Here is a 13,152-nt window from a genome sequence, read left to right as displayed (position 1 = left end):
ATTATCCCATTAATTTAATATATATATTTATATTTTTTAAAAAATATTATATTATATTATTATTATTATTATTTTATCTTTAAATATTTAGATTATTTTTTTTAGTTAATATATTTTATATTTAAAAAATACCTAAACTATGTTGGCACGATACGATACCGAAACCATATCATTCTAGTTCGGACTGATACCTCGGCACGACTTGAGATTTTAAACCATGGTATCAGTATTAAACAAACTGAGATAAAACCTCAATTTACCCTTAAACTAGATTAAAGCCAGCTTGGGTGGACAAAACAAATATGTTTGGTCGCCTCAATATTATGTTTAGTTGACCAGAAAATTTTGGTTAATTGAAATATGGGTTTTGATGAATAAACTATTTTTGTTCAAGGGCATTCAACTAGATGACCTTGGTTAGTTAATTGAATGACCTTGTCAATTGACTAGATGATGTTAAATTAATAGCGAACATTATTCTATCAACTGGTTATGGTATTGTCAATCTTCAATGCTCAAATTATGTAGGGTCAATTGACTAATAATATTTTCGATCGAAAGTAAACATTACCAAAGATATATAGGTTCTTGGAGAGCTTTTTGACACTTTAAAAACATATTATAGCATCTATTTTTTTTCGTTTTTATCAAACAATAAATGGCCTAAGAAATCCAAAAGCTTGGACCAAGGTTGAAGGCTTTAACATTTCAAGCTTTTGAAAATTTATGAATTTCTTGCTTTTGTTCTCATCTCCGAGAGGTGAGGTTTATTTGTTGACAGAAATCCCAATAAGGGTCAAGCTGGAGGACCACTTGTAAAATTGTCACCTAGGCTAAGGTGTTAGAGGTTATAAACCATGATTTGTAGAGGTGTACATTATTTCCTTATGGTAAGGGATGGATTAGTACAATTCTTTTTGGTGACATACTGAATATGCCATAGGCTTTAGAGTAGGAGAGGATCTCAGAACAATGTAAAATAGTCTTGTTAGCAATGCATTTATTGTTTATACTTTTGCTCGTCTATTCATCCCCTTTGGCGGGCTATTCATGATCCAACATGTTGGATTGTTATAAAGCAATGCAAAATGTTTATATAACAGACATGAAATACTAACATTAACGTATGAAACTATTAGAAAAGAAAAAATGAAAAAAAATACTACTATACCAAAATAGTTAGGTGCAATTTGAATAAATGATATATAGACATGGTGACTTGCTCAAAGACAACAAATGGATTTTATAATTAGAAGGGTTGGATTTATTAGAAGGAAAGGTCTAACTAGAGACTTGATCATGAATGGCCTAAACCAAAAGTTTATGGTTGCCAAGCATGGGTTTCTTAGCCTATTGGTCATTCTCAACACAATTTTTTTTTTTCAAAAATATTTAGTAAGTATTCATTTACCATGTTAATTTTTTATATTCTTATTTTTCATTAAGTACTTATTTTATATATAAATATTTTTTATTATTAAATTTGATACTAGCTTATGGACTCGATAGAGATCGTACCTAGGCCAATGCTGGGTCAGTGGGGTACTAACCTGTGTGTGTCTGGTTGTTTCAAGTCCACTCCCCCACTTGGGCATGACCCATTTAGTCCTCTAGGTGTAAGGGGTAGAAGGAGACTAAAGAAAACATAGTTAATGAAGTGAAAAATAATTTAATTGACTTGACTATTACTAATTCATGTAGATTTTTATAGAGCTCAATGAAACAATAAGATTCATGTGGTTAGTCCCAAGTTATTAGGCGTATATGGCTTGTGATGATGATGAACCTACCAACTACCAAGCATGTAGGTTAGTTTCTATTTTATTCAATATGCACTAATAATCACTATATTTCTCTGCTAAAAAAACTAACATCTTCACAAACTTAGTTTGATAACCTATTTCTTTACAATTCAGTGTTTATACTAATGAAGTTATTAAGTGATATGTGGGTTTGGTTTTAGTTATCTTGTGAAAATGGATATGGTTTTTCATCATTGCTTATATTTTCACTCTGTTCTGATTCAACAACCTACTTTTTAGTCCTTTGTCTCAACTCTAGGTTGATATAATGGTATATGTACTTTGAAGATGATCTTATCACACACTTGGTTCCTCGAGTACAAAACCATAAAATAGTTAATTTATACTCCAGAGCACTTGACTGACTGTTTGTTACTCCAATCCTATTTAGAATCTTTATATATTTTGTTTTTAAGCTCATATGCCCACTTGTTCCATAAAATCAAAATATTTTTTTTACTGAACTCTCAGTATTTTATATTTCACTTACAAACTTTACCATTCTGTCATCAAATTTGTTGAGACAGACATGCAGGTGTCATGGTTATCCTATTGACACTGTCATTGACAGTAAGACAAATTATTTTTGTCCACTGAACCATCAGGTGTTAGGGGCGTCTGATCTGATTGACAATGTTGCAAGAATTGGTGAACAAACAGTTCTTTTTCTGCCATCCTTTGAAGGTTGTCCGGTTCCACAAAGTGTCTCTACACTTCTAACTTTCAGGGTTATTGAACGCACCAACTTAGCCTCATTAAATGAAGGTAACCCCTCCAGTCTATGAAATTTGGACATGCCTAATGACAATTGGTATTGTTAATTAGATTAAACATGCAGCAAACTATTGTCTATTTACATTGCATTTGTTATATAATTCAAACACTGTCTCACTTCTCTCTGCTTAATGCAATAGTTTGCTTCTGATCTATGAATAGGATTAGGAATCTGGATATAAGGTGTTGTAATCTACGATTAAGATATGCAATGAACTAGATGGTATTTTGATACACTTATCCCGTTCAAACAATGTCAAACTTCACTTCTTGATTCAATTGTTAAATTATTTAATGCATGTGGAAATGAAACTTTTGCTTATATGTTTATTAAGTATTTCAATATGCAACTTTTTAAAAATAAGGAATAAGATATTCTAGTCAGCCATAATTTTTCCATTGAGCTTACTTCAATTTCCTAGATGGATCTTTATCATTATTGTTTAACAGGTCTGATGATGGGTAACTCCCTTTACGTAACTCCATCTTGTCATGAAACTGAATCTTCAGATGAATCTGATAATGCAGATCTGAACGCTTTGAGTGAGTGTGCTTGTTTTGAGTGTTCTTGCTTGTGAGCAAATTGTCATTTAACTCTGTATATGTTACAGTTTTCCACGGGCTTTGTAGAACTCTTTTTCTACTAGACCAGGGCCTTGTTTGCACTTCAACTTGCAATACAGAGACTATGCTAGACGGTACCTTTCTTTGCTATTATATTCTTCAACCTTCAGATGGAGGTCCAATGCTTTTAAGGGTAAATTTCAGCTCTAATTGCTCATTTTCTTTTGCAATTAGCTAGCTCATCGGCTTATCTGATGATCAACAGATAGTAGGAAAACTTGACATGTCTAATGTTGAAGTTTGGATGCTCCAAGCTCATTATGAACTTGTATGCTATTTCATTTTATTAATTAGTCAATTTTTAACATGTTGAGCTTAGTAGTTAGCCAATCAACTTCAACATATGTTAAAATCAGGAGCTCCATGTTTTATATCATGCACATGTCAAAAGAGAAATTATCTTATCAATTCATATATTGAACTTAAGCTAACTAAGGGAAATATACTCATCCACACACAAAGGGGGAATCATAAAGGGAGAATGAATATAAATATATTAATTGGATTTGAGCTGACCAAGAGAAATATACCCATCCACACACATAAAATGACAATGAATATAGATATATTAAATGGTTCTTTTCTAAACTGGGCCTTCATGATGAGTGATTAACCAATTAACTTCAATACCTATAAAAGAAAAGTAATATTATATAAGTGATCATAAATTACGAGTTAATAAATAATCTTGGAAGTTATGCTTAAGTTCTTGGAAATTAAAACTGTCTTCAATCATATATATACTACATAATATGCGAGCAGACTATTGGTATTTTCTCTTCACTACAACAGATAAAAACAAAATCAAATATTAATTCATAGTGCTAGGATTTAGTAGCTTAAACAATCAAGTGATTCTTGTTACAATGTTTACTACTCAACAATTTTTATACTAGTGCGTCAAAAGTTCATGCAATCCACAGAGGCTTGCTTCATCTGAGGAAGCTCTGCCCATTCCTAATACAACTCAAGCCAGTGATGTATCCATACCAGAGGACTTGGTAAATTCTGTTAGGACCTCTTTGGAAAAGGTAAACAATTGCTTCTACCAAGATAATCATTCTACTTCTTGTTTAACAATCTTTACAGAGATGATATATGTATCTTGAGTGACAATTATGAATTGTAGGGATGTGTTTTCCTCTTTTGGATCATATTCTTTCTTGTTAATATCTTGGATGTGTTTCCTTCTTCAGATTGAACTAAGAGAGTACAACCCTCTCCAACATGAAAGAGGTTTCCATGCTAAGCTTAACTGGCTAATTAACGAGAGCTTGCAATTTGGGTAAATTCCTTATTTCCTAGTCATACTTTTGATTCCAATCAAAACATGTCCAACACTAGGAGATGTAATTGTGTTTATCTTTAGATATTATTTACTTGGGGGATGTTTTACTTTGCCATATACTCGACATATCTATATAATTGTTCCCTTAGTCCTTTACTAATGTCAATTTACCATTATATTACGTACATTGGGAAGTTCCACTTTATCTTGGCATTTTTTTTTTAAATAATGCCCCTTTTATAATGAATGGAGTGGAGAGGAATTGATGTGTTCAATTCCCTCTAAAATTTCATTCTAATGTTTGGAGGACAATTTAAGCATTACAAAGAATATCTCATTTCACACAATCTATCCCCTACTTTAAAGGGAAAGATTTATTTCCACCTCTATTAGATATTATAATTATTGATAAATTATCATTGTGAAATTAAAATTAAGACAAATAAAAGAGTTAATAGGGTAGGATGTAGGATTGTAATTAGGCCAAGTTGACCTAACACAAAAAGATCTAGTCGGGTTGGTTAGGCTATATGGGTCGAGCAAATCAAATGAATTTGACTGGCTGAGCAGATTGAGCAAGCCAACTAAGCTAAGTGAGCTAGGCCAATTGAGTGGATCTGACAGGTCAATCGGGATATGTGAGTTGTGTTAGTATTAACCCTAGTACCAATTATGAGATAATCGTAAAGAGCTCCTTTTGTATCATATTTCATTATTAATAAAGGCAAAATTGGTTATTATATTTACTTCAATTCAGTGTCGAATGAATAAGTATAATAATGTCATAGAGTAGGAGGTTCTAATCTATAACATATCAATTGGTTGAATTGATAGTGAGATATTGTAGATATACATAGAACACTATTCTTAACTATTCCTAGTCAAATATTAATATGCAAGGATAATATTAATGCATTGAGATTAGCATGTAGGTTAACAGATGATTTAATCTCACAAATCATGGATATGAGATATCAGGTTGACACATGAGTATATATTAGAGAATATATATTGAATGACCTGCCATGAGAATATTTCATGGATCGTTATATGAGTCTCATAAACATTCTCTGTGACTATTGGTATGAATAGTCCTTATACCTGAAATCACTACGGTTCTCTACATAAGGCGTTGTATACTTTGGTATCGGCAAACGTCACCTGTAACAGGGTGGACTATAAAGTTGATAACTGGGTATGTAATGAGTTATGCGGAGGGATGTGAGTGATGTAAATGAGATCTATCCCTTCCATATGACGGAAGCGATATCTGTGGGCCCCTTCATTAGTAGGATACAAGAATGCATGACCATGCTCAAATGAGTCAATATGTGATATTGAGCTTATTTATTTTAGTGTGTCTACTTAGAGATCAAGAAACACAAAGATTGATAAGAGGATGACACAGTCTATGTCTCATTGATCAATCTAGATATCAAGGATAGAAGGATCAAGTCATATAAGATAATAACTACGGAAAGGTTAAGTCAGATCTCGACATTCTTGTCACTTGGGTAGCAATGATGCCTTGCTAGATGCCACTCATTGCTGATGTATCTAAATGTTGATTTGGATACATTGCCAACGTTACGAGAACCTATTGGGTCACACACAAAGAACAAGTTGATTTGGAGATAAGTTCATATGATGGATCATTGGATTAAATGTAATCCGAATTAGATTCATTGAGTTAGATTCAATTGGATCTAATTATTGGATTGAGTCTAATTCAAATTAGATTTATGGAGTCAATTTGGATTGATATTCATGGAGCCAATTTGGATTGATATGGTTCAATGAGTTAGACTCATTGGGTGATGGTTCAATGAGTTAGACTCATTGAGTGAACTTGAATTCAACTAGGAAGATGAACGATCAATTTTGAACCATTGGATTGGAAGACCAAGGACAAAACCATTTGGTATTCATGAGATGGATATAAATATGATTTATGGATAAAATTTTCATTAGATGAAGAACTTTTAGTCTTCTTTTTTCACCTTCTTCCCTCTCTTGGCCGAAACCTCCTATCTTGGTCACTAGCACAACCTTAGGTGGTTGTCTTCTCCACTTTGTGAGTTTGTGAGACAAACGAAGGCTTGTTCGTGTGGATACCGTTAGAGGCAGGGACGCATGATCGTGCTGAGATCCTAGCTGTCGGGAGATCGTGTGCATGTACTAAAGGTATAACTCCCTACTTCATGTAGAAACTTAGTATATGGTTTCCTTTCGCATGAATCTTCTGGAGAGGAACTAGATGCTTCCGCTGTATTTTCGCGTGTTTAACGTCCTACTTCCCTACAAGTTGAGCCAATTATGTGGATTAGGTAAACCCACTAGGTTGGGTTGGCCAAGAGAACTAGTTGGGGCCAACTGAGCCAAGTAGACAGATAGGACATGCTAATCAAGTAGATCAAGCTAAATGGGTCAAATAGGCTAGGTGAATTGAATGAATTAGATGCCTCAATATACAACCAAGCAAAGCATATTGTGTGGATTGACCAAACCGGATGCGTTGAAAGGATGAAGTAGATTAGACAATGCTAAATAGACAAGATTAACCATATAAGTCTAATTGATCGAAAGAGTTGAATGAATGATTGGGCATAAATTGAATTATTTTACTAGTTGTACCATTTCTATTATTATAATCAAACAAAGAGTTGAAATGAATTATTCCTTTTTTTATTCCATTCTATTCTTAATCTCACTTTGTTTTTATTTTATTTTACTTTATTTATGCTTATCAAATGCAACCTTAGTCTGTGAGTAACACCAATTTTTTCTTCAAATTGTGAGGATTCCTTTTGGTCCCAGATCAAATTTCATAAAATCAATTATAGTTAATACATTAGGATTGTCTTGTGGTTATTACAGGTGACAAATGACACAATTGGGTCACACACGACTCAGGTCTAGTCAAGTTGTTTACATATGTTGGGTCGCTATAGACATGAACCATCATTGGTCATGCACGATAAGGCCCATGCCACTTGTGTCTTGAGCACAGGCCTACTTGGCCCATGCCTAGGTAGGCCCAAGTTTAGGCTTGATTCTTTTAATAAAATAACAAATAAATAAAAAAAAAAATCAAAAAATAAGTGAAGCATTAAAATAATATATAAGTTTTTTTCTCGTATTTTAAACGTACTGATGATTGAGTCACCTCCACTTAGCTTGACCCGTAGATCAGGCCTGACATGGCTTGAACCCGGCCGGATTGTAAGCGGCCTTGTTGCCATTTCTAATGGTTCTCACATGGTATGTTGGACAAATATTTCTTTTTATTTTGATTATAATTTTGTAATCTTTTTAAATTCGTTTTTCTAATTTTTATGTCTTTATTTACTTGCCTTGTAGATATGCGGTGTTAGTTGTTATAGAAAAAATTAACTTGTGGAATAGGAGAAAAAGTAAAACGAAGGCTTTGATGGTCTTGCAACAAATTGATAATTTGGTCAATCTAGAAGCATTTTATAAAATTTATCAAATTTGTATAATTAAAGCAAATTTTGACTTGAATAAAATAGCAGTTCAAACACAATATTATGATAGTATTAAAATTTGTTTTCCAGGTCAATTTCTTCGCACTCTATTCCAAACATCGTTGAACGCAATAGCCTCAATGAACAGCAACAGCGGCCACTGACCCAAATGTCTGATGGACAAATGCATGCCATCCAGAACACAGAGAACAATTGTACCATAGCAGATGAATGGGAGAAACTTCTCATTGTTGATCATCTGGACAGTTGCTATTCAGCTCCTAGTAGCTCCAAACCAAAGATCAAATCCTCAAATCCAGGATCACAGGATAAGTTTTCAGATGAGAAAACATCAAGAATCCTGGAGAGACTGGAAGCTCCAAAGCAACAATTTTTCAGAGTAAACTTCCCTTCCAACACAAAGAACTTCAATGAGCTGATAAAAAAATCACTGATTCCACTTCAATCGAGTTTAAGTCAACCACTGAAACCTAACTTTCAGAAGCTGAAGAGGAAGCAAAGATGAAGGTAAGCCTCATTCTTAGAGTTGCAAGATATCCATGTTTGCAAATGCTAATGGATCATACATTCATCTTCTACTTACAAAATCATTTCTTTTAATAATTCCATCTTGAAATTTGATACACAAATCAGTCTTGATAATGATGCCTTCAAGGAGTTCTATTTTCAACTGTTTCTTTTGACTGCCTTCCTACCTTCTTTTTCTGATGAAGGTGATTACAGTTGCATTCATGCTTCAGTAATGAGTAATATTGTACACTGATACGGGATGTAATAAGTAGACCCAGAAGATGACGTGACGGTCAAAATCAAGTTGATGTGACGATCAAAGTCAATGGAAGAGAACATCCTCCACCTGGCTTTGATATTCGCCCATCGTTAAGGCTTTTAGGACCAACCCAACTGGATTATAAGTCGTTCGGAATAGGGACAACTGACCCTTATGTCGATCGGCCCTTATGCCGGTCGAACATGGGGACTTTAGTGCTTTACTCTTGAGCTAGGAAGGTAGCATGCTCGGTCATTCAATAGCTGACTGAGCTTTAGGGATGTCCGGCTCATCTCACAATCGACCAGCCATAGATCTGGTCAGAATAAGAGTCGACCTCCCCGATTCTCATAAATCTCTCTATGTATGCCTGGTCAGACAAAAGGTCGGGCGGGCCTAAAGCACTTAACTTCATATTAATTTCCAAACGGATTTCCAGCATGCACAGTTTATCATATGGCTTCTTGAACGGATTTCTAGCATGCCTAATGTATCATATTATTTCTGAATGAATCGTTAATACTATGCAGTACATAACTGAGCAGCTTAATGCGAGGACAGACATAAAGACGACCGGCCTTATAAGCCGATCAGAATATACTCAGCCAACAAAATGAGCAGAGAATTCTACAACCTGTCAGAATAACAACCACATGTAAGAGAATGTTTTTCTGGAACCTTCTTAAGATGTTATCATGTTCTCTATAGCCGACCGCTTATAACAACATATTCCTTTAATCGCCTTATCAATGACATAAGTATAAACAATAAAAGAGGTACACATGTGGGTAAGGGAAAATTCCTTGGATAATTATTGCACAGGTTGTACACTTTCCTTTACCTAACAACCTCTGACATTCTTTGCCACCTCATGATTATGGAGGTTATGAGAGGTCGTATAGCAAGGGAGGTCTCCTCCGTTGGCGAGGTACATTCTCTGAACATCTCAAGCTTGCTCTCGTGCTCACGTTCTTTATTGTTCTTCATTTACCCATACGGAATTGTACTGACTTGAATGTTGGAGGGCTTTCGCCAGGTACCCCCTCCTGATTTCTAGGCACTGACGTTGTGTTTGCTCGTCTTCATGTGCGCAGGATCAAAAGGAAGTTTCTTTGTAGAGTAATAAGTCTTCTCTTAGTCAACAATCAAATCACTATTTCCAATACACCATCTCTTCAGTTTTGGATCACACACATTGCCATGATATACATTTTTGAAAATTGAAAGCATAGAGTGAATCACGGTGCATTTATGCAACTCAATTCATAAAGGAATACCACATAGCAGCAGGCAAATTCTCTGACTAGAGTATCAGAAATAAGGGATTAAAATATTTACAAAGAATAGGGTACTGCCCTATCAACAGATATATCTACAAACTAAGATAGAAAATGTCTACCCAGAGTAATGATGCTGCGAGTAGACTCTTCAATAGTTAATCTGATATTTAAGGGTCGAATCATAGTTGTGACACACTGTAAAAAATTTCTTCCCGTGGGACGATAATCCTAAGAATGTTGGCCGTTTAGATGAGCCTTCATGAGAGTTTCTGATTTATTCTGATAACCGGTGAAAAATTTTTATAGGGCTAGACCGGTCACCTTCAGAATTAGTCAGTTCGAAATGAGCCTCTACGAGAGTTTTCTGATTTATTCTGAAAATCGATGAAAAATTTTTATAGGGTTAAATCGATCATCTTCAGAATTAGTCAGTTCGAAATAAGCCTCCACGAAAGTTTTCTGATTTATTTTGGTAACCAGTGGAAAATTTTTATAGGGTTAGACCGGTCACATTCAGAATTAGTCAGTACGAAGAGTTAGATGTCTAGATTATTCAAAAAGAGAGAATGTCTGGTAGGAATTTTATCATTAGGTTTGGCTCTGCAACTCAAGGAATAGAATGTTCCCTTCAAGGCTGCGAGGAGCTTTTCTGAATCCCAGCTTTCGTCTGTGAAAATTTTACCACATCTTGCTCTTCAGATAATAAAGAGCCACGCTCAAAACATGGTATTTCCACACCTAGATGCTTGTGGTGAAGCTATCTGACACCAATTTCTACAAGCTGCCATAGAGAAGGGATCGTATGCAGGATTAAGTTTGCTTCTGATGTAATTCCAACCCGTCAGAACAATACTACAATTAAAAAATTGATGGGTCCATCTCCAATGCAGCATCAAACGTTAGAAAGAATTTGCTTTTGCAATAATCCGTCTTTGCATGTCCAGCCATTTGAATCCAGTTCTTGTAAGCGCATCCAATGAGATAGACTTTTGAAGGTTAACTGCTTCAGTAATGATGATGGATCTATTGAAAGTAAACCCCAGTAACTTTTTTTTTGATATTAGGTAAATGGCTTTCCTTCAAGTTCGCCGAGTGGGTAAAATCAGAGCAACTAGTGTAATGCCGACTTCTAAATATCGTCCCTTTGGAATTTGAGTTATGGTCCTATTAGATATTTGTTGTGAGTGTATTTCCACTTTACTAAATCCGTGAGGGCAAAATTTAATGGTAATTATTAATAGAAGTGTAAATGAATCGAGTCAAATTTAATTGTGTTCAAGTTTATTTATAAAGCCGTCAATTTAAATTGAGTTCATTAGATTGGTATGTTTAGTTAAATAATTTATATGAATTATGTTGAAATTTTATCAACTCATATAAAAATAGACTTAAAAGGGTTAGCCTGTGTGAGTTGCATGTCCAGGCGAGTTGATCCGTTGATTGAGAAGAAAAAAAAAATTCAAACACTCAAAAGTAAAGTAGAAAATTCAATGAATTTATGGTGTACCTCGCCTAATCTACAAGCTAAAACTTGAAAAAATATATACACATAGAGAGGCGTCCGCATGCATTACGCATGCGTGTCATCAAGCTAAACTTGAAATTTTCAATCTTTAATATATATAGATATACATACGGATTTGAGTCGCCTCCCACATATATATATATATATATATATATATATATATATTTTTTTTTTTTGATGTATTTGTAGATTGGATGGCCAAACTCACCCCCGGATTGAAAAGGGAAAAAAAATTCTAACACTCAAAACTAAAATAGAAAATTTAATGAATTAGTAGTTAACTTGCCTAATCTACTCGCTAAACTTGAAATTTCTCATCTTTAATATAAGGTATATATATATCTTTAATATATATATATATATATATATATATATATATATATATATATATATATATATATATGAGTTTGAGGCACCTCCCATGTAGAGGAGGACAGATCCTCTAGATCATTTTTTACAGTCTAGAGGATGATCCCTAAATATATATTGATGGAATATATGATTTCCACTTATAAAATAAGTGGGGACCATTCATCCCCATCAATATATATTTAGGGATCATCCTTTGGATCGTAAAATATGATTCAGAGAATCTGAGCTCTATGTAGAGAGGCATTCACATGTGTTGCGCATCGCCAAGCTAAACTTGAAATTATATTTACTGGATTTGTGGGTTGGACTGCCAAATCCGTTTTGGATTGAATTGGATCAGCGATTTCGCAATCAGGAGGTGGGATGGCTCGCTCCGCTCGTTTTTTATGGATCGGCCAGTCCATGGGCTGGCATTTCTACTTATTTATTTACTTATCAAGCTTATTTTATTTTAAAAAATTGTATTGAGCACAAACTTTTTATCGAGCTTATCTAACCATTTCTTCTTATAAATTAGTTTAAATGTTGATTTAATACATAAAATTTATTAGAAATAATTTAAGATTATAAAAGATTATAAATTACTATATATATTATTAATATTATACGAGAATTTATCAAAGGACACCCTCAAAATTGTGTAATTCTAAAAGGGTGCAGCATAATTTAATTTCTCAAAGACGCACTTATTTTTCATAAAACTGTTGCCTTTCGGTCCTAAATTATTTGTTTTTCTGAGCCAAATTGAATAGAATTGAACCAAATAAAAATAAAAAATAAATTATTTTATTAAAGAGTTTCATAAAAAATATGATTGATGAGTCTAAAAATCTTATGTTTTTTTTTTAAAAATTATATCAGTAAACTTATGACTATGACTATGCCTAGGGGTGTAATATTAATATTTAAATTTGAGCTTGAAAAATTATATGATATTTGAAACTTGATTTGAATATCAAAAATATAAATAGTTTTGGTTCGAATTCGATTCAAAATAAAATTCGAGCTCAAGTTCGATTCGAATTGTTCAATCCTTGATTCGAGCATATTCAAATTATAATTCGAAATAACTTAAATTTGAATTCGGTTTGAATTATTCGAACTTTAATTTAAATATATTTAAATTTAAATTATATTAAAATAATTAGAATTCGATTCGAGTATGGCTCGTGAGTAACTTGTGAACTATCGACCAAATAGTATAGGTTCGGA

The 13,152-nt window shown here is 33.7% G+C and overlaps 1 protein-coding gene across 4 annotated transcripts in view; it reads left to right on the top strand.

Annotated features, from left to right (window-relative positions):
- Positions 1 to 9,433, top strand: part of LOC122041056 — a 28,950-nt gene extending 19,517 nt beyond the window's left edge. The window contains exons 7-13 of one of the 4 annotated variants that reach the window (XM_042600594.1): positions 2,330 to 2,567; positions 3,027 to 3,119; positions 3,188 to 3,333; positions 4,097 to 4,231; positions 4,397 to 4,485; positions 8,064 to 8,501; positions 9,294 to 9,433. In XM_042600594.1, the coding sequence (XP_042456528.1) occupies positions 2,330 to 2,567; positions 3,027 to 3,119; positions 3,188 to 3,333; positions 4,097 to 4,231; positions 4,397 to 4,485; positions 8,064 to 8,499 (1,137 nt within the window). In that variant the 3' untranslated portion in view covers positions 8,500 to 8,501; positions 9,294 to 9,433. Of the gene's footprint in view, positions 1 to 2,329; positions 2,568 to 3,026; positions 3,120 to 3,187; positions 3,334 to 4,096; positions 4,232 to 4,396; positions 4,486 to 8,063; positions 8,665 to 9,293 lie in introns of those variants that run through there. The other 3 variants (XM_042600596.1, XM_042600598.1, XM_042600595.1) reach the window with 3 other exon arrangements.
- Positions 9,434 to 13,152: the final 3,719 nt, after the last annotated feature.

Source organism: Zingiber officinale, chromosome 2A (assembly GCF_018446385.1).
Source record: "Zingiber officinale cultivar Zhangliang chromosome 2A, Zo_v1.1, whole genome shotgun sequence".
Taxonomy (NCBI): Eukaryota; Viridiplantae; Streptophyta; class Magnoliopsida; order Zingiberales; family Zingiberaceae; genus Zingiber; species Zingiber officinale.
Note: the sequence above shows the minus strand (reverse complement) of the source record. Positions and strands in the feature narration are given on the sequence as shown.